Below are 20,788 nucleotides of genomic sequence, written 5' to 3'. Positions count from 1 at the left end.
CACCTACCTCTGGTACCTCCCATGATCGCATTCATTCCCCGCCTCTGATCGCCCCACCCCTCGATGCTCTCTGGCCCCTATGTATACCCCCTCACACCTGCTCCTCTCCAACACCTTGCTTGATATTACCCCTTGTTTCTCCTAGCTCCATTTCATTGTCAGCCTGTTGACCTCTCCTCCCCCTTTCATGGTGCTTAAGCACGGTTCAAGTCTAGCTCCCAGTCATGGTCAAGGCCGCGGCCATGAAACCTTCCGTTGGAACAACCTGGGTTCTCCGCTCATCACGAGAGCCGAGTCTTCTGTTAGAAGAGTTGCCTTGAATTATTCCATAGTTTAAGTATTAGGGGGTTTACGCAGTGCAATATATTCGATATCATTTTGTGATTCAACTACGTTAAGTAAGTCATTCATGTATGACCATTTCCATGAGAGGTAGTCGTAACTGACTAATTTCTCATGATTTTTTAATAATTCACTTAGCACTCATTGCATAGGGTGATGCTCACAGGGGTGAAGAAGTGGGATTGAAACTAGTGAATGAATCACATAGTGTCAATCATCACTTCCGAGGCTTACACCTGGCACGGGGGCTTCACTAGGGGAGCAATACCATACCACGTGCATTCATATTGGAGGATATATATTGAGGAAAAAATGGCATAATATATTTAGCATATAATAGGGGGTAAAGGGTTTTATATTGGTAGGTATAAAAAATGAAGCTCAAAGTTAATGACAAAATATAAAGGGGTATAAAAAATGTTAATGAAAAAATGAATACATACAATATATAGTGAAAGTAGGGATTTTAAAAATTGGATAGGTGTATTGGGTTCATATTGATAGGGGGTTAAATACTGTGATTTTTAGATGTATTTTCCAATATGTAGTCAAATTAGGGGTCTTGTTTAGTATGCCATGAATGCACGTGATATGTCAGAGGTTCATTGAGTGAATCCACTGTGGCACCCAGAAATCAGGACTTCTCAGAAGGTCACCCATCCTAGATCGCCTCTGGCTCAAGCGCGCTTAACTGTGGAGTTTCCCCCACAATCATGCCCACTTAGCTTGCTACCCCATTTGCAAAACCTTAGCAAGTATTGTGCCTCATGAACCATTCAAGAAGAGATCCCTTCACTCTTTTTAAATTTAAGTATTAGGTGGTTTATGCAGTGCAATATATTAAATATCATTTTGGGATTCAACTGCGTTAAGTAAGTCATTCACGTATGACCATTTCCATGAGAGGTAGTCGTAACTGACTAATTTCTCATGATTTTTGAATAGTTCACTTAGCACTCTTCACCCCTGTGAGCATCACCCGATGTAATGAGTGCTAAGTGAACTATTTAAAAATCATGAGAAATTAGTCAGTTACGACTACCTCTCATGGAAATGGTCATACGTGAATGACTTACTTAATGCAGTTGAATCCCAAAATGATATCTAATATTCCATAGTTGTTAACCGTGAGATGCAAGAAAGAATTGCAAAACTGGAAGCTTAGGCGAGGGTGCTTAGACGAGGGGTGTCATAGGAAGATGTGGCGGAGGAATTTGCATAGATCCTTGACCCAAGTCTCACCAAGGCTAGGGAGAACTTGTACACTCACGCAATTGACCTCTCATGGCAGATGAAAACTCTCCTTGGTCTAGCAATGCAGGAGCAGACTGAAATATCCAAGGTGGTGGAAGAGAAAGTTGACAAGCTTACGAACAAGTTTGCCGTCTATGGGGAATCAGTCCACCATTGTCACTTCGTCAGCAAAGATCCTTTGCATTACACCATGTTGAAGAAATGAGCTACCATGGGGATCCGCTCGCTAGTTGAAGGCTCCCCCAACGTAAAAAAGGAGGCAACTAGCGCTTCCTCCAGTCATCCAATGCCCACAGTCGCGCAGGAAGGCAACATTCAAGGGATGCCTATCAGCTTGGATGATGACCCTACAGAAGGAAATCCTTAATGCCCGCGATAGACTCCTTTTTTGAAATGTTAGTTTCTTTGGCTCTTAGTTGTCGAAGAGCTCTTATCAGCAGGCACCGTATAGGCAATAAAGAATTTTGGGACATTTGTATTATCTTCATTGTCACCCCTCCCTTCGAACACATGGGAGATAATATCAGCACGACTCCTTGTAATTTTCTCAAAAAACATAGAATTATTTTTTCTATAAGCTTCAATGTAAAACCATTCCATCAGAAGCCAAGAAGGCATGTGTTGTTGGCTCTTGTGTTGGAGAATTTTTCTCGCACAATCCAACCTTTTGTATATACAATTTTCATGCAGTAATATATTCTATTTTATTAAAAAAAAAAAAAGTTTTAATTAAACAATTTTTAAAATTTTGCACCTAAAAAATTATATACTAAAAAATTTAATCTTCGGAACGCTTCATAAATCTCCAAATTAATTTAAATGTATACTAATTAAAATTTTAAATTTTAAAAAGTCATAAAAATACACTCATCCTCACATCATAAATCACAGTGATAAAGAAAAATAAAGGGCAAAGAAACAACTTACTTTCACCTATATATCAACCAAGTGAATACAAAGATTATAAAAATTATAGTGAGGTATTTGCAAATTGTATAGAGCTAATTGCCCTAATAGATGGACCATTTTTTTTTACGAAATTATTAAAATAAGCTTTTCCTTACATATCTCTTAGTCATAAGCATCTTTTCCATTAAGAAGAAAGGATAAAAATCAACTCTTTACTGATGATATTTAAGAAATTTAAAACTTCGAAAGCATAAAAAGGAACTTTTCCGGTTTGGAAAACGTGAAAAAACGAACTCTTTCCCATTTATATACTCAATAAAAATTTAGTTAACTTTAGCAGTGTTGAAAGAAATGAAATAATCAACTCTTTACCACTTATATACCTAATAGGTGGTAACAAAGGAATTTTTGTAATTAAATTATATTCATTGACAAGTCCTTATAAATAGAATAGGAATTTTTTTTAGGAAATTGGGAAAAAATAACTATTCCTTACAGATCCGCAGTTATAGCATCTTTGCGACTTTGAGAGAAATGTAAAAATCAGACCCCTCTTCCCTATATACCTACCACGTGGTCTCCTTCGGAAGTTTGTTGACATATAGATATATGTCAAAGTCAAGTGATCAAATAGCCACTGGTAATTACTATATTTTCTGTAAAATTGAAAGTAATTTAAGTGATACAGTGCCCTCACCATCACATTCATAAGATCCTGAAAATTAAAGCAGGACTGCCCTGAGATGAATGCTTTTAATACAGGGAATGCGTTTCAACAACCAGAGCAACCAAATATTATCTGTTCGATTCCACTCAGCAAGAAACATCCTCCATGAAGCAGTAAAGTAATCGGAACTTTGTCAGGTGCAAGAATGGCCATAATAATAAGACATGAATAAATTGAAGAAACATCCTCCATGAAGCAGTAAAGTAATCGGAACTTTGTCAGGTGCAAGAATGGCCATAATAATAAGACATGAATAAATTGAAGAAACAAATATCATTGGCCGAAACAGTTGGAGAATGAATGGGCACCTGCGTTAATTGAATAAACAAATATCGTGTCCCTCGATGGACGGTGAGACTCAATTTGCACCTGTAAAAGATGCGGACAAACAATGCTTTTTCTCTTGGGACGAAAGATTGGACCGAAACAATAGTAGCAAACAATGGGTAAAGTAATCGGAATTTTGTCAGGTGCAAGAATCGCCATAATAAGACAATGAAGAGATTAAAAAAATGAATGTGCACGTGAATAAATTACAGAAACAGTTGGAGAATGAATGGGCACCTGCGTTAATGGAATAAAAAAATATGGTGTCCCTCGATGGACGGTGAGACTCAATTCGCACATCTCTAAAAGATGCGACCATGTTTCAGGCGGACGAAAACTGGTACACGAGCTACATGAGTTACATGCTTTTTCCCTTTGTTTTTAATGATGGTTTCGAAGTCCATGTTGATAGGAACTGAGTTACATGCTTTTTCCCTACACATTTAGTTGTATCTTACTTCTTGTCTTCCCATTTAATTCACAATATCCTTCTTTTCTTCACATCCAATTGTATCTTACTTCTGGTCTTCAAATCTAATTCACAATATCCTTCTTGTCTTCGCATCTAATTCACGAAGTTTGGAGCATTTATTTCGAAACTTTACATCAAAAGATCAATACACGTGTTTTTTTATTTTTATTTTTTAAATTTGGAAGATTTATTTTGAAGCTTTACCGAAAAAGACCAAGTACATCCGTTACATAAGCTATCTACATCTATATATATGGCCTCCCGCGCAGACCATCAAACGAAGTTATTCAGCACGCAATAATCCTTTATTGTTGTGCAGGCTATCCCCTTAGTTCACCAGCTTACATGGCAGCAGCTCTTGTATTCGGATGTACAGTTCAGCCGCCGCCGCTGCCTCCTCCTTCACCATTTCCAAAGAAGTCCCTCGGCCAGTTTACAGTCATTAAGCGCCCACCTCTTCTCGTTTCCCCGAACTGCCCCACACCCACCCAACGTCTTTACCTTACCAATATTGACGATCAATTGGGATTAAGGTTTCATGTCAACATACTTATGTTTTATCCACCACCCTGCAATTCCTCCATGAATGGTAATGGGAGGAATGATCCAGTCCAAGTTATTGGAGAGGCTTTGGGAAAGATTCTGGTTGATTACTATCCCTTTGCCGGAAGACTGATAAATGCAGATGATAGAGGCAAGCTTATAACGGACTGCACTGGTGAAGGGGTTCTTCTTGAAGAGGCCGACGCAGATATTTCCTTGGAAGACTTGGGAGATCTGTCTCCACCTATTCCTCGTGCTCTTGAGTTTATAAGTAACGTTCCAGGATCGAATACCATCACAGACTTGTTGGGTATTTTTAAATGGAGAAATACCAAAACCAGCAAAATAAACACCACAGAGACAAAGCTCTGTTTCCTTTGTCCAGGATCTTTTGACAGGGAACCTCTTAAAAATCAAAATGACTCAGAAGACACCATTACACAGTCACAAAGAACATTTCCATTAAAACAAATTTTCTGTTACATATTTCTTCCTCTGTGCAAAGAGGGAATCACAAAAAAAAACTCTGCTGCACTCACAGATTTTCCACTGCTGTGGATTTTACAAAAACAGCTCTCTGTTCTTCAATGGCAGAAATCAAAACATTACAATTCCATTTCTATAACGCACTGCTGTGCAATTACAAAATGAAAAACACACACACTCGTGCGTAGCCACTCCACTCACTACATAAAAAAAACACATCGTGCGCATGCACCTTATATATAAACTACAACACACAAAACCATTTTTAACATATGACGTGTATATATAAAAAAATATAAACAATGTATGACATATGGGACATATGCCCATAATAAAAATTAAAGACATGCCCATATCTATATTAAAAGCCTTCACCATAATATTAAAGGCCGCCACCAAAAACACTACGACAAACATTAAAATCATAAATTCCTCCTACGGCGGTCAACGCAAACGAGACTTCCACTTCACTCAGAATCTGACTTGTCGGGGGCCCGTGCACCTTCCGGAGATCGACGGCGGAGGACACGCAACCAGATCGAACGATGGAGAGGATATCGGAAGGCAGATTTTCACCGAGCTTTAACTTCTGATGGGTTTCGTTTGCTGATGTCATGCGGGTGACACGCGTCGCCTCCAAATCGCATCGAAGCTCAACAATACGGAAACCACTTTTCATGGATGGCGGTGCGATATGATCCTGGCCGGTTTTATGGTTTTGTTCGGTGGTTTTAGGCTGCGTACGTAGCGCGTTGAAATTACATTTTCAACACTCCCCTTTAATTTCAACTGTTGGGCATTCGGTCATACCCAAACACTTCCTCAAAAATTCAAAGCTTTTCTGATCCAGCGGCTTTGTCAAGATGTCTGCAACCTGTTCCTGGGTCCTGCAATGTTCTAAGATAATTTCTCCATTGTTCACCAATTCTCTGATGTAGTGAAACCTTGTATCAATGTGTTTCGTTCTCTTATGAAACACTGAATTCTTTGACAATGCAATCGCTGAGCTATTGTCACAAAATATCACTTTCGCTTTTGCCTGCTCTTGGCCTAAGCTTCTCAACATTCTTCTCATCCACACTGCTTGACATGCTGCTGCTGTAGCTGCCACATATTCAGCCTCTGCTGTAGAAAATGCTACAATGGACTGCTTCTTAGAAGCCCACGAAATGGCTCCTGAACCCATATGAAATACATAACCGGAAGTGCTCTTCCGATCATCTACACTTCCAGCCCAATCATTGTCAGTGTATCCAAGCAAATCTGAATGTTCTGAGGCATGATACAAAATTCCAAACATTTTGGTACCTTTGACATACCTCAAAATTCTCTTTGCTGCCTGCCAATGTGCCTCCTTCGGCCTTTCCATGAACCTGGAAATTAAACTAACAGCATACATAATGTCAGGCCTAGTAGCTGTTAAATACATAAGGCTGCCCACAATGCTTTTATACAAGCTAGGATCAAAATCCTTGCTGCTGTCCTCTCTGCTGAGTTTTAATCCCATCACTGTGGGAGTGATGGCTGCCTTGCATTCTTCCATCTTAAATCTGCCCAAAACTTGATTTACATATTTTGCTTGAGATATAAAAATTCCTTTTTCATTTTGATCTACTTCTATGCCTAAGAAGTATCTCAACAAACCCATGTCAGTCATTTCAAATTCATCCTTCATGACTGATTTAAAATTCTCAATAAGACAAATATTATTTCCAGTGAAAATAACATCATCTACATACAAGACAACAATTAAAATTTTACCATCCTTTTCCTTGATGTAGACTGTGGGTTCTCCTTCACATTTGTCAAATTCATTATCTAATAGATATGAATCTATCCTGCTGTACCATGCTCTTCGCGCTTGCTTCAGCCCATAAAGAGCTTTCTTCAATTTGCACACTTTGTGCTCTTCACCTTTCTTCTCATAGCCGAGAGGCTGTTCAACATAAACCTCTTCTTTTAACACTCCATTTAGGAATGCTGATTTCACATCCATTTGGTAGACTTTCCATTTGTTTTGTGCTGCTATGGACAACACTGCTCTCACGGTTTCCATTCTTGCAACCGGTGCGAAAGTCTCCTCATAATCTCTCCCATACTGCTGCTTGTACCCTTTGACAACCAGCCTTGCCTTGTGCCTTTCAATCTTGCCTTCAGCACTGCTTTTGGTCTTGTAGACCCATTTCACACCAATCACTTCTTTGCCTTTTGGTAGCTCAACCAAATCCCATGTTTTGTTTCTCTCTATGGCATTCATCTCCTCATCCATAGCTTCTATCCATTTCCTATCTTTAATAGCTTCTTCAAAATGAATAGGATCATCAACATGACAATACAAGGCAAATAAGGAATTCATTCCTTCTTCAAAAATTTCACTTAGATTTCTAAACTTCTTACCTCGTTCACTTGGTGTGCAAGTGCTTGAAGATGCACTTGAATTTCCTCCTTGTGGTGTGCTTGGAGAAGCACTCTCATGGATCCTCAATGGTGTTCCTTGCTGTCCTTGTGTTGGCGCTGTTGTTTGGGGATTCATTTCAGCCACCTCCTCTTCATCTTCATCATGAGACAAACAGTTCTTGACATTCACTGTTTTCTCTATGCTTCCATCCCAAGCTTCCTCTTCAATGAATTGAACATCCCTGCTGACGAAGAACTTCTTGGTAGATGGAATGTACAGCCTGTAGGCTTTGGATTCATCACTGTATCCAATGAAGATGCATTTCTCCCCTTTGCTGTCCAACTTCCTCCTTAACTGATCCGGAATGTGTGCATAGGCCACACACCCAAAAACTCTCATGTGGGTGACTCCTTGCTTTCTCCCACTCCATGCCTCTTCTGGCACCTTGTTCATCACTGCTTTTGTAGGACACCTGTTCAATATATAAACTGCACAATGTACAGCTTCAGCCCAATACTCATTTGGCAAATGCTTTGCCTTCAACATGCTCCTTGCCATATCCATGATGGTCCTGTTCTTCCTTTCAGCAACTCCATTTTGCTGCGGAGTGTATCTTGCTGTAAACTGTTTATGAATTCCATTTTCTCTACAAAATCTTAGGAATTCCTTGGAGATATACTCACCTCCTCTATCAGTTCTCAAAACTTTAATGTGCAGCCCGCTTTGGTTTTCAACAAATGCCTTGAAATTTTGGAATTTCTCAAACACTTCACTTTTGTTTTTAAGGAAATATATCCAAGTCTTTCTTGTAAAATCATCAATGAATGTCAAGAAATATAGGCTGCCAGCTAATGATGGAGCTTGCATTGGTCCACACAAATCTGAGTGGATGATCTCTAAGGGTGTCTTTGCCCTTATGCTCTTCCCTGATGGAAAACTTTCTCTATGTTGTTTTCCCAAAATGCAGCCTTCACAAAGGCTGTCCGGCTTCTCTATCAATGGCAATCCTTTCACCATTCCTTTCCTACTCAACAAATTCAGACCTCCAAAATTGAGATGTCCAAATCTCAAGTTCCACAACCAATTCTCATCCTTTGGCACGCTTTGGAAAGCCTCTTGGGTAACTGCTGTAATTTTTCCTTTGTTTTTCAAATCTGCCCGGATCCTGAGAGGGAACATCCTGTTCCTTGTCATCTTCACTTCAGCAATGCATCTTTTGCTAGGTGGTATGTCCATGATGGTGCACACATCATTTACAAAATAAACATTGTAACCCTTTTGGATAAGTTGTCCAACACTCAATAGGTTACATCTCATTCCGGGGACATAGTAGACATCTGCTATGGTTTTCCTTTCTCCTTGTTTTGAAAATATTTTTACCTCCCCTTTTCCCATAACAGACACTTTACTATCAGTTCCTAGTGTGACCTCTGATTTCAAGTTTTGATTTAAGGCTGAAAAGAGGGCTATATTCCCTGTCATATGGTTGCTGCAACCTGAGTCTAAAAACCATATGTCCTCACTATGTGTTTCAGCCATGTTACAAGCTAACAGGACATTTTCTTGACTGTTGTTTTCTCTTGTAACATTTGCATTTTGTCTGTTGTTCATATCATGTTGTTTCTTTCTACAATCACTAGCATAATGTCCATACTTTTTGCAATAATAGCATTGAACATTAGATTTATCATACCTTTGTCCTTGAGCCTGATACTGATCTCTTTGTTGGGTGCTGCCTTGACCTTGGTTCTGATTTGGATTGCTGCCTCTTCCTTGTGCATTTGATGGGCTGTTCCTTCCACCTCTGTTCTGGCTTCTGCCTCTTCCTCTTCTGTTTCCTCTTCCTTGACCTCTTCCTCTTCCAAAGGACATCTGGGTCTTGAAGGCTTGCTCAAGGGATGAGTTTTCATTCCTACTCAACCTCTGCTCATGAGTTATCAGAGATGCATGCAGCTCATCAACTGAATATTTTGAGAGATCCTTTGTCTCTTCAATGGTTGTGACTATGGCATCGAACCTTGAGGGTAAGACTCTCAATATTTTCTCCACTATTCTTCTATCTTCAATTGTTTCTCCATGAGTTCTCATTTGTGTGACTACTCCAATCATATGAGTGAAGAATGAGTCAATGTTATCTGACTCCTTCATGTTCAAGTTTTCAAAATCCTTTCTCAGCATTTGCAATTTTGCTGTCTTCACTCTCTCCATGCCTTGATAGGCTGTCTTGAGAGTTTGCCATGCTTCATGTGATGTTGTAGCTGCTGCTATCCTTGGGAATATACTCTGGTCCACTCCTTGATACAACAAGACAATGGCCTTTGCATCCTTCTTCCTATTGAGCTTCAACTGATCCTTCTCTCCCTGAGTTAATGCATTGAACTCAGTTTCATCTGCTGGTTCCTCAAACCCATATTCTACTAGTTCCCATATATCTTGAGCGATGAACAAAGCTCTCATGGTTATAGACCAATAGTCATAGTTCTTCCCATTAAAGTGTGGGAGCTGGGTGTTGAACATACCCATGCTTGTGCTTGCCATTCCTTGCATCTTGAACTATGGTTTTAAATCCTTGACTGTGATTTTTTTTAAAACTGACTGTCTTCAGCAATAACAAGAGAAATGCTTTTGGGGAATACCTGAATCCTTCGCTGTCTGAGTCTTCTGTCTGCCTGAGAAGTTTTGACTGCTGCAACCACACCTTCCTTCAGCTTCTTTGAGTCTTCAAAGAGCCTGGACTAGCTCCGATACCACTGTTGGGTATTTTTAAATGGAGAAATACCAAAACCAGCAAAATAAACACCACAGAGACAAAGCTCTGTTTCCTCTGTCCAGGATCTTTTGACAGGGAACCTCTTAAAAATCAAAATGACTCAGAAGACACCATTACACAGTCACAAAGAACATTTCCATTAAAACAAATTTTCTGTTACATATTTCTTCCTCTGTGCAAAGAGGGAATCACAAAAAAAAACTCTGCTGCACTCACAGATTTTCCACTGTTGTGGATTTTACAAAAACAACTCTCTGTTCTTCAATGGCAGAAATCAAAACATTACAATTCCATTTCTATAACGCACTGCTGTGCAATTACAAAATGAAAAACACACACACTCGTGCGTAGCCACTCCACTCACTACATAAAAAAACACATCGTGCGCATGCACCTTATATATAAACTACAACACACAAAACCATTTTTAACATATGACGTGTATATATAAAAAAATATAAACAACGTATGACATATGGGACATATGCCCATAATAAAAATTAAAGACATGCCCATATCTATATTAAAAGCCTTCACCATAATATTAAAGGCCGCCACCAAAAACACTACGACAAACATTAAAATCATAAATTCCTCCTACGACGGTCAACGCAAACGAGACTTCCACTTCACTCAAAATCTGACTTGTCGGGGGCCCGTGCACCTTCCGGAGATCGACGGCGGAGGACACGCAACCAGATCGGACGATGGAGAGGATATCGGAAGGCAGATTTTCACCGAGCTTTAACTTCCGATGGGTTTCGTTTGCTGATGTCATGCGGGTGACACGCGTCGCCTCCAAATCGCATCGGAGCTCAACAATACGGAAACCACTTTTCATGGATGGCGGTGCGATATGATCCTGGCCGGTTTTATGGTTTTGTTCGGTGGTTTTAGGCTGCGTACGTAGCGCGTTGAAATTACATTTTCAACAAGACTCTCCTCTGCTTCTGTTTCAGGTTGGTCATCGTGGTTTTCAATTTATTAATGATAATTCCACCTATTTCGTGGGCTTGCTTGGTTTATTTTTATGTGCATCTTCGCTATACAGTCTAGTGTGTTGAAGACTATGTAGGATCCAATACGTTTGGTTTATTCTTAATGTACATCTTCTTTATATAGAATAATAGAATAGACTAAGGTTTTAACTTTCAATAGAATAGACTAGGGTTAGGGTTTTATTTTTTTATTTGAAGAAATATAAATTGTTATTTGAAAAAATATAAACAATTTAATTTATTAAAAACGAATTGATTCTCTCCTTATGTGTACTATTAACATGTTGTTTCTTTACCAAAACGTTGTATGATAGTAGATAATGTGAAATCACATGCCTAGTCTACTTAGTTGTTGTTATTGATTCAATTACGTCACAAATATCTTGTGGTTTTGGAAAGCATGAACTGCGTTTCTTTGACAGGTGACGCGGCTACGATGCGGAGGCTTCGTACTTGGCTTGCGTTTTAGCCATTCCGTTGCTGATGGTGTTGGAATCGCGCAATTTCTGAATTCTCTCGGCGAAATAGCGAGAGGGGCAGAAAGCCCCACGGTACCTGCAGTTTGGAATAGAGAAATCCTTCGACCCAGAGCCAAGCCTACGGCAAATTATCCGGGACTGCGTGATTACTATGATTTTGAAAATAAATATCAAGAAAGAATAGTGCCGGTGACCGCTGCATCAGAGGATATCATGAACTTGAAATCGTTATACTTTGGTTCAACAGAAATTGCGGCTTTGAAAAAACAGGTACAAGGGGTCAGGTTTTGTACCACATTCCAAGTAATATCGGCCTGTTTGTGGCAGTCGAGAACAAAGGCTCTAAAAATCCCGGCGGACCAAGAATTGACATTAATGTTTCCGTTAAACGCCCGTAATCGATTCCGACCGCCTCTTCCAAACGGCTACTACGGCAATGCACTTGCCTCCGCTTACGCTCACACAAGAGCCCGGGATCTGACTGGCCGCCCACTGTCTTACGCAGTGAAATTGATTAAGGAAGGCGATAGACGAGTGAGGGAAGAATATTTACGATGTATGATTGATTTGGCGGAGTTGAAAGGGCGTCCACTTAGCCCCTCAGATGCTTCTTTCATCGTTTCAGACGTTTCCAAAGTTGCGCAAGCCGTAGCAGAGTCGGATTTCGGGTGGGGAAAAGCAGCGTATGTGTGTCCTGTTTATCCCGCAATGCCACACTTTACATATTTAGCACCGGCCTCCATGAAAGACACTGAAGCGATCGTAGTTCCTATTTGTTTGCCGTCAACTGCCATGGAAATATTTTTAGAAAATTTGAATAAAACAATCAACAACGGGCCACAGCGCTAGTGATCTTGCGGTGCCTTCGAAGCTGACTGAAGCAAATAAGTTTTCAAGGTTTTGATGTATCCGACAGTGGGCAGGGGAATGAAGAGCCGCACTGTATCCGACAATAGTGGGAATCTTGTAGTGCAAATCGAGTGCCATATCCTGATGGTTCTATTTTTTTCTGCAGTAAATTTGGTTAGTCCGCATTAATACTCAGTGTACTCTTGATAGATATAATGCGTTGAAGTTGCCTGTCTACATTGGTACTTAGTATACTTTCGATAGATATAATGTATTGAAGTTGCCTGCCTATAGAATTGTCGATATGCCTTTTTCATGACAATCCTAAAATAAAATTGTCTTCCGCTGCATCCCATTTTGGAAAATCCCACTGTTTTTCTCTTTGCTACGAAAATACTTGAGTGTAAAACGAATTTAGTAATCAGTTTTGAACATCCACCTATAATGAAGCATGGTTTATATATATGAATATTTTTAATAGTAACACAATAAAATAATAATTAGTACAACCATATTTACCAAGGTGGTTGATAAAGGTCGATAGGCCTATATGTAATATATATACAATCACATTTTCCAATGTGATTGATATAGGCTATAGGTTTATATCAACCACATTAATAATTATTATCGGTATTTTTCTAAAAGCCAACTATTTATGATTTTTTTTTTTCCACAGAAAAAGTCCATCTTTTTATTTGAAAAAAGGGTGTTACATAGAGTATGTAAGCAAAACGCCAAGGCTGTATCCGCCAGCAAGCGGGGAGAGCCTCAGCTACCAAACCAGCTCGCTGACAGTGCAAGCCATCGCAGGAAGGAGAAACTCCTCCCAAAAACCACAAATCAATGAAACACAGCCCAAAAGCCCGCAACTATAAAAGGCAAGCCACCGCAAGAGGAACGAATCCTCCAAATCCAACCGATTCGTTGAAATCAAGACCACACTGGAGTGTGCACGATCAGGAAAGGGGTCTCAGAGATCCGCAATAAGCTTGAGGATTCTGAAGCCGCTACAGTGAAGAGACGGAACCACTGTCCGGGCATCCACAATAGGTAGAATAGCCCAAGAAAACCGGCAGAGGAAAAGACAAAGAGAAGGAAAAACATGAAAAAAGAGACAGAAACACCACACGGATATTTACATGAACAAAGGAAACGAGCGCAAAAGTTAAGCAAAGATGGGTTGTTCAACAAGTCGAACAACCCCATTATCAACCTCCGAGACAGTCCACGACCCCATCTCAAGATCAACTCCTTCTTTAGAAAGACGGTCCGCTTCAGAATTCCTTTCCCCGAAGATATGACTGAGAGAGATCTCCATGAAGCTATTTCTAAGCCGAGAAACTTCTCTAAACAGAGGAAGCAGAGTAAGATTGCTGCAGCGATGTGCCCCGTTGAACCATTTCACCACATTCATGGAATCCCCGAAAAGCTGAGCTTCTCTCACATTTCGAAGAATAAGCCAGCTGAGAAGGAGATGAAGGGCTTTCAATTCGGCAAAATTATTTGTGCCCTGTCCCAGGCCTATTGAGGCTTTAACAATCTTCTCCTCTGAAAAATGAATGATCAAGCCAGCCCCACATCGACCATTAATATCCGAAGCCCCGTCAAAATAAGCCCACGGCATAGAGTGTCTAATGACTTCTTGACTAACAGCTCTAGAGGAATTAAGAGCTTGAGGGATAGGAATGCTTTCATAGATGGCAGCTCCTTCAGTGGCAAGTCTTCCAATAGGAAAAGCAGAGTCCTTGAAAATAGCTTGATTTCTGGCAAGCCAAGTCCCCCATGTAATGAGTAACGGCATGGTTCATTCCCTTTTGTTTAGAGAAGCGTTCCACCAAATCTGTCAGGCCTCTAGGAGCCCCTGCCCTTCCCATCTATGAGGTACATTTATTAAGCTTAGCATTGTTGCCCAAAGGCTAGAATTGAAAGGGAAAAAGAGGAATAAATGTTGAACTGTTTCAGCACTGTCTTTACACAGTGGACATCTACCAGGACCAATTCTGCCTCTTCTTTGAAGGAAATCCCACGTAGGAACTTTCTGGAAAAGGACGCACCAGAAGAACAATTTTGTTTTAGCTGGTCCTTTTAACTTCCATAACGGTTTAGTCCACCAGTCTGGATTCTCCCAACCAATTTGTGACATCATCCATTTGTAACCTGCCTTTGGGGAATAAAGGCCATTCTGAGCAAAAACCCATTTTAGCTCGTCCGGAGAGTCAGATAGCCGCACTGAGGAATTGAGGAGATCCCTTGTGTACCTGTCCCATTCCTCCAACCTATCGTCGGCGAGATCTAAGTCTCGTCCTTGAAGCCACCCTTGGTTCCAAATGGAAGATGCCTGAGGATCAGCTACATGGTTTAGAGTATATAGACCTCTGTCTTTTGAAGCCTCAACCAAACCTTGAGATAGAGTATACCCCTCAAAGCAACCAATCCATGGATCTCGCCCCAAGCAGATCTGAGTTCCATCTCCCACATACCATGCCAACCCCTTCTCAATGATGTGAATAGATGCAACCACTGCTTTCCGCACCACCGAGGAATTTTTGGACGACTTTTGCAGCAGTATGATCCAATCTAGCATTGATAATGGATCTATATATTTCCTTTTAGTCACAACAGTCCATAGATTTTCCGTTGAAATGATCCTCCAAGCCAACTTTGCTGCAAGGGATTGGGAGAAACTAGCAAGGTTTTTTATACCCCAGCCTCCCCACTCTTTAGGGCGAGCTATTTTGTCCCATGCGATCCACGGGGTAACTCTCTCTGACTTGGACCTCGCCCACAGAAAGCTGCTGCAAAGTTTCTCAATAGAGTTTAGAATACCTTTGGGCACCTAAGTCAGGCTCGCCCAATAGACGGGAATTGCCATCAGAACAAATTTTAATAAAACAAGCCTACCTGCTTGAGAGAGCCACTTGTGGCTCCAATGTTTTAGTTTTGAATCCAATTTTACAAGGATCCACTGCCAATATTTTATCCTATAATTATCTGGTTTCAAATAGAACCCAAGATATTTGAAAGAATCCTCGAGCGATTTAACTTCAAAATTTAGAACCAGGGACACTCTACCCACCTCTTCTCTAGCCATACCAGAGCAAGTGATGGTAGATTTTCTCTCATTTATACAGAGGCCAGTCGCTTTCAAAAAGAGGTCCAAGATCCTCTTAAGCATCCTGCAGTATTAGAGGCTGCCATTACTAAAGAGAATGATATCATCCACGAAGGGAAGGTGAGTGACCCATAAATTTGGAGCAACTTCGATTCCTTTCAACAAACCTTGACTTTTTGCTTCATGGATCAAACGATTGATTCCATCTGCTGCCACCAAAAACAAGAGGGGGGAGAGGGGACAGCCTTGGTGAATGCCACGTTCAGGGCTGAAGAAACTGGAGGCTGCTGCATTGATCAGAACAGCTATGGAAGAAGACGTTACACAGCTCATAATCCATCTTACAAGATCAAACCTGAAGCCCAGATGAGTTAACAAAAGTCTCAAGTATAGCCAACTGATTCTATCGTAAGCCTTCGATAAATATATTTTCACAACGACTCCTTTTTTCTTTCCAACTTTGAGACTGTGGAGCGATTCTTGAGCAACTCCCACAGCTTCATGAATTTGCCTGCCATCTAAAAAGCAAAACTTCTCCGGAGAAACACTTTTAGAAAGGAAGGGTTTTAGCCTGACAACAATGATTTTAGCAATAAGTTTGTAAACACAGGTACACAAAGAAATGGGCCTGAAATCGGCAAACGAGCCTGGGAGATCAGACTTGGGAATGAGAATTAAAAATGTAGCATTAAAGGGTTAATAGATAGAACCTGAAAGTCTCGATTCTTCCACTACCTCCACTAACTCATCACCAATGAATTCAAAGAAATGCTGGAAGAATTCAACTGTCCAGCCATCCGGGTCGGGGCTTTTTTCCTTTTGCATCGATTTGAGGATGCTTGCAACCTCCTCTTTAGAAATAGGTGCCATGAGAAAATCATTGTCTTCCTCCTCTATGAACTGTGGGAAAATCTGGGCAACCCTTATAACTTCTACAATAGAAGCTTCACTTGGAGCTTTAAAGAGGTGTTTAAAATAATTTACCCCCTTCGAAGCCAACTCTTCGAAAGAGAGCGGTAAATCTCCATTTGCCTTCTTCATTTCCCATATTTTGTTTGTGTTTTTTCTCCCTTTGGCGTAATTCTAGAAAAACTTGGAATTTTCATCCCCTGCCTGTAACTAGATCGCTCTGCTTTTAAGGCGCCAACTTTGCTCCCTGAGCTGCAGAATTCTCCTTCTTTCCATTTCCAACTCATGGATTCTCGATCGAGATGCACCTGAGCCATAGCCCTGACTATCTGGATCCTCGAGTAGGGCAAGTTCTAAGTTCACCGCTTGCATTAATTCTTCTTCCTTCAGCTTATTTTGTAAAGCCCAGCATTTTGAAGTTGCCTTCATCCTTAATAATTTTTCCATAAACAGCTGACTACAATTCTCATTTTCATTTACCACGACATTCCTCCAAGTTTTATGAAAAAGACTAATGTAAGATGCATCCAAAAGCCAAGAAGAGTTAAACTTAAAAGGGATGCCTGGCTTAGTTAAATCACCTTTCACCTCCAGGAGTACCGGTAAGTGATCTGAGAGACCACCATCTCCAACCCAATGCCTGAACGCCTGTAGTTTCTCAGCCAACAGATCGCTTATTAAGAAACGATCTAGTTTCTTCCCAATCCAGTCATCACCAATTCTGCGGTTCCTCCAAGTGGGAAGCATTTTTATTTGGTTAACATCAACAAGAGGCAATGAGGCCAATTTCTGATGAAAAAAGCAGAGAGGGGATCCGCTCTAGCATTAACCCCCCGGGATTCAGTCAGGCCCAATGAAAAATTGAAATCTCCACCAATAATGAGGTTAGGATGCGCCAAAAAAGACTTCGCAAAGAAAGAGTTCCAAAACTTCTCCCGCTCCGAATTAGGACCGTATATATTCAGAAAAAGAAAAGGCATACAGAGTTCGTTGGAGTGGAGTTCCACCACCAAAACGTTTTCTGCTCCCCAGGATGAGATTTCACGTGCTACCTTCAAATTAAACCCCAAAACCACACCTCCAGAATGCCCATTTGCATCCATTGCATGAAAACTCCAACCCGGCAAAAGCTTATGAAGACAACCTATAATTTCATCTCCTTTCCCAAGCGTTTCCTGAAGGAAGAGAATATCAGGTTTGTTAGCCCTGACCAGATCCTTCAGAGCTAGTTTTTTGGGGATACTAGCAAGCCCCCTATAGTTATAAGATAAAATGATCATTTAAAAACCTCAGTGGGTGATTGCTTTGCTCTAAGCACCCCTGGCAGTGACAACTGCTTCCCTCCAGCAATATCAATGATAGCCTTTTGCTTTGCTTTTGATAAATCCGACTTCCTCCCTCTTAACTTCTTCGGACCTATGGACACCTCATCCTTTTCCAAACCGCCTACTACCGGCCCTTTTCCTTTTCTGGTGGCTAAAGACCTTAGATTGTAATGAGATTCACGCCCTCCATCTCCAGATTGTGAAGAGCCGAGAGAAGGAGGAGATGGAACCGACATTAGAACACTGTCGGTTGTGATTAATCCCTTATTCGAGTTTGTCAAATCGTTTGAGAGATGACATAAACGATCTAACTCACCACTACACGACACCTGCAATGCGCTTGATAAGAGAGGGGAGGAGTATTGAGGGGGAAGGGGACCAGCCTGATTCAAATCTTCCGTTGCAATGACTGTTGAGAGACCTGCTGAAGAGCGCTGAGTTGAAACAACAACACTTGTTGTCACCTCAGACTAAAATATTCCAATGCCCTCCATAGGCTCCGGACCTAAATCCTGGACACTTACCAAGACTTCAACCCCCTTGGACTAAACCTCTTCCTTCTAAGCAGAGATTTTCATTTTTTCCTTTTCCTCTGCCTTAATCCCATTTTTCCTCTGCCTTCGACATCGACGATGACTGCGAGGGCAATCCCGAGCCAGATGACCATATTCTTTGCACTGATGACATTTGAAAGGAAGGTTTTCATAGTCGAGGGACTGGATGAACTCTTGTCCACGATACTTCAAAATCATATCATCCGCCAAACCTTCTTTGGGGTTTAAACTTACCATAAGGCAGGATGTGCTCCAGTCATGTGTGTGTAAATAGGATTTATCTGAGTCAAGAAACTTGCCCAGAGTGTTCCCGATTGAGGAGAAAGCCGAGTCAGTCCAGAAATGGATAGGGAGGCCCATTATTTTTACCCAGACTAGGAACTCTGTTTTTTCTTTCTGTGCATCAAAGAGAGGCATCCATTTCCTAAATAAGATAGACCTTTTCCCTAGGCTCTAGTGCTTTGACAACACCCATTCAGCATGCTCCTTTTGCCCAAACTGAAGATAGAACTAGCCTCTGTCAAGTGTCTTGACCTCTTCTGGTTGTCTCGGATCTTCTTTCCATTAAGCTAGAACCCATTGCTTAATTGAGGCCACCGAGAACTTCCTTCCACGGACTTTGCCAACTAGAAGGGTTTCCGATGCTTCCAGCGCCCTGTCTATGTGGATATCCACTCCAAAAACACAACTGGGTCTTACCGCCTTTTTTCTGCAAATTTTGGGTTTCTTCCTCTTTCCACCCACTACCTCCATCTTATCTTCTCCCTCTACAGCCTCAAATGACTCAGAATGCTTATCAGACTGCAGATAGATGCCTTCATTTGGCTCCTCAGCCATCCTGGGACCCCCACCCGCTGATCCTGACAGATAACTTTGATTTTGCCCCTCTTTTCCTGAAGCTTTTAAATCTCTTCCCATCTCTTCTACAATCGAGGGCCGAGCAGAGCTTGATATCAGTCCTTCCCGCATTGTATTTTCCCCAGAACTCCGGTCGATAGCACCATTGACTTTTACTCCTGCATCCACTGCCATTTCCACTCTTACTGACTTCACTGCCTGCTTCGGAAAGAAACAATGCAGGTTCTCTTCTGATTCTTCCAGACCCCAACAGACGAGGAGGTCTTCGGGAGTAGGATCAATATCTAATGACTCCTTTTGCATAAACCACTCCCGCGCTTCACCTAAACCCGACTCCATTTAAGCCAAACAGAAAAAATGACTTTCCCGAACTCTATCGCCTTCGGGCCCACAGCAACCAGCTCCCAGAGCTCAGCCATGGCCGCCGTGGGAGACCGTGTGGGAAAACCTGTTCGAATCCTGTTCTTCCATCGATCCCCTAATGGATGTCGAAATCATCATTGTCATTGGATGTTTCAGCAAAGAGATTTACCAACTATTTATGATTATTAATAAATATATAAATATTAACAACCAAATTCTTTATATATTGTTATATGAATATTATATTAATACTGTAATAATAATATAAACTCATAATAATATTAATAATATTAATTATTGATAATTCATAATTAGTAATATTAATTAATAATAATAATAATTATTATTATTATTATTATTATTTTTTTTATTATTATTATTATTATTATTTCAACCATGTTTATTTTAGTATTTTTAATATTTATCTTAGAGTTTGTATACATTGGGTTTATAATATTAGTCTCTTTTGTTTATTATTACCCAAGGGATTAATAGTAAAAACCCAAGGGATTATGAGCCAAAGGGAATACTATTAAACATAAGGGACTAATATTATAAACCCAAGGAATTAATATTAGACAACCATGGTCGACCATGGTTGAATGTCACATTAGTCCCTTTTGTTTATTTTAGGTTTTATATACCTTGGGTTATACTATTAATCCTTTTCACAATGTGACATTCAACCATGGTTGATCATGGTTGTCTATGATTGACTATGGTTGACCATGATCGATATTTTAAACCTAAGGGAATAATAAACCCAAGGGATTGATATTATAAACCTAAAAGAATAATAAAACTAAGGGATTAATGCTAAAACCCCAAGGGATTATGAACCCAAGGGAATAATATTAAACCCATGGGACTAATATTATAAACCGAACATTGTTAAACCCAAATATAAACACTACAAACACTAAAATAAACATGGTTTATTTTGATGGTGAGACAAACATTGTCACAATGAGACATGTAAACATGGTTGACCATGGTTTGCTATGATTGACAATGGTTGACCATGATTGATATTAAACCCATGGGACTAATATTATAAATCCAACATTGGTAAACCAAAATATAAATACTACAAACACTAAAATAAGCATA

At 40.4% G+C, this 20,788-nt stretch overlaps 2 protein-coding genes and 1 pseudogene across 2 annotated transcripts; 2 read left to right on the top strand and 1 right to left on the bottom strand.

Moving 5' to 3' along the window:
- The first annotated feature begins 4,376 nt into the window (after positions 1–4,376).
- Positions 4,377–5,248, top strand: LOC149154016 (benzyl alcohol O-benzoyltransferase-like). The gene is made up of 2 exons (XM_089444017.1): positions 4,377–4,884; positions 5,148–5,248. The coding sequence occupies exons 1-2, from the start codon at positions 4,377–4,379 to the stop codon at positions 5,246–5,248; spliced, it is 609 nt and encodes a 202-aa protein (XP_089300143.1).
- A 5,823-nt stretch (positions 5,249–11,071) lies between these two features.
- Positions 11,072–12,554, top strand: LOC149154015 (benzyl alcohol O-benzoyltransferase pseudogene; annotated as a pseudogene).
- A 1,846-nt stretch (positions 12,555–14,400) lies between these two features.
- LOC149154014 (uncharacterized) lies at positions 14,401–16,710 on the bottom strand. Its single transcript, XM_089444015.1, has 4 exons — positions 16,380–16,710; positions 15,837–16,316; positions 15,459–15,522; positions 14,401–15,352 (listed from the first exon to the last, which is right to left on the bottom strand). Exons 1-4 carry the CDS (start codon positions 16,708–16,710, stop codon positions 14,401–14,403), a joined length of 1,827 nt encoding a protein of 608 aa, XP_089300141.1.
- Between the last annotated feature and the right edge of the window lie 4,078 nt (positions 16,711–20,788).

Source organism: Pinus tabuliformis, chromosome 9, assembly GCF_031772625.1.
Source record: "Pinus tabuliformis cultivar Carrire ecotype Pingquan chromosome 9, CPIR1, whole genome shotgun sequence".
Lineage (NCBI taxonomy): Eukaryota > Viridiplantae > Streptophyta > Pinopsida > Pinales > Pinaceae > Pinus > Pinus tabuliformis.
Note: the sequence above shows the minus strand (reverse complement) of the source record. Positions and strands in the feature narration are given on the sequence as shown.

Coding starts and splice junctions, on each gene's coding strand:
- LOC149154016 (XM_089444017.1), top strand. CDS start 4,377: ATGGCAGCAGCTCTTGTATTCGGATGTACAGTTCAGCCGCCGCCGCTG. Junction 4,885..5,147: donor TACCATCACAGACTTGTTGG/GTATTTTTAAAT, acceptor TTACAAAAACAG/CTCTCTGTTCTTCAATGGCA.
- LOC149154014 (XM_089444015.1), bottom strand. CDS start 16,710: ATGAAGAAGGCAAATGGAGATTTACCGCTCTCTTTCGAAGAGTTGGCT. Junction 16,317..16,379: donor GGAAGAATCGAGACTTTCAG/GTTCTATCTATT, acceptor CTGATCTCCCAG/GCTCGTTTGCCGATTTCAGG. Junction 15,523..15,836: donor CCATGAAGCAAAAAGTCAAG/GTTTGTTGAAAG, acceptor AAATATTGGCAG/TGGATCCTTGTAAAATTGGA.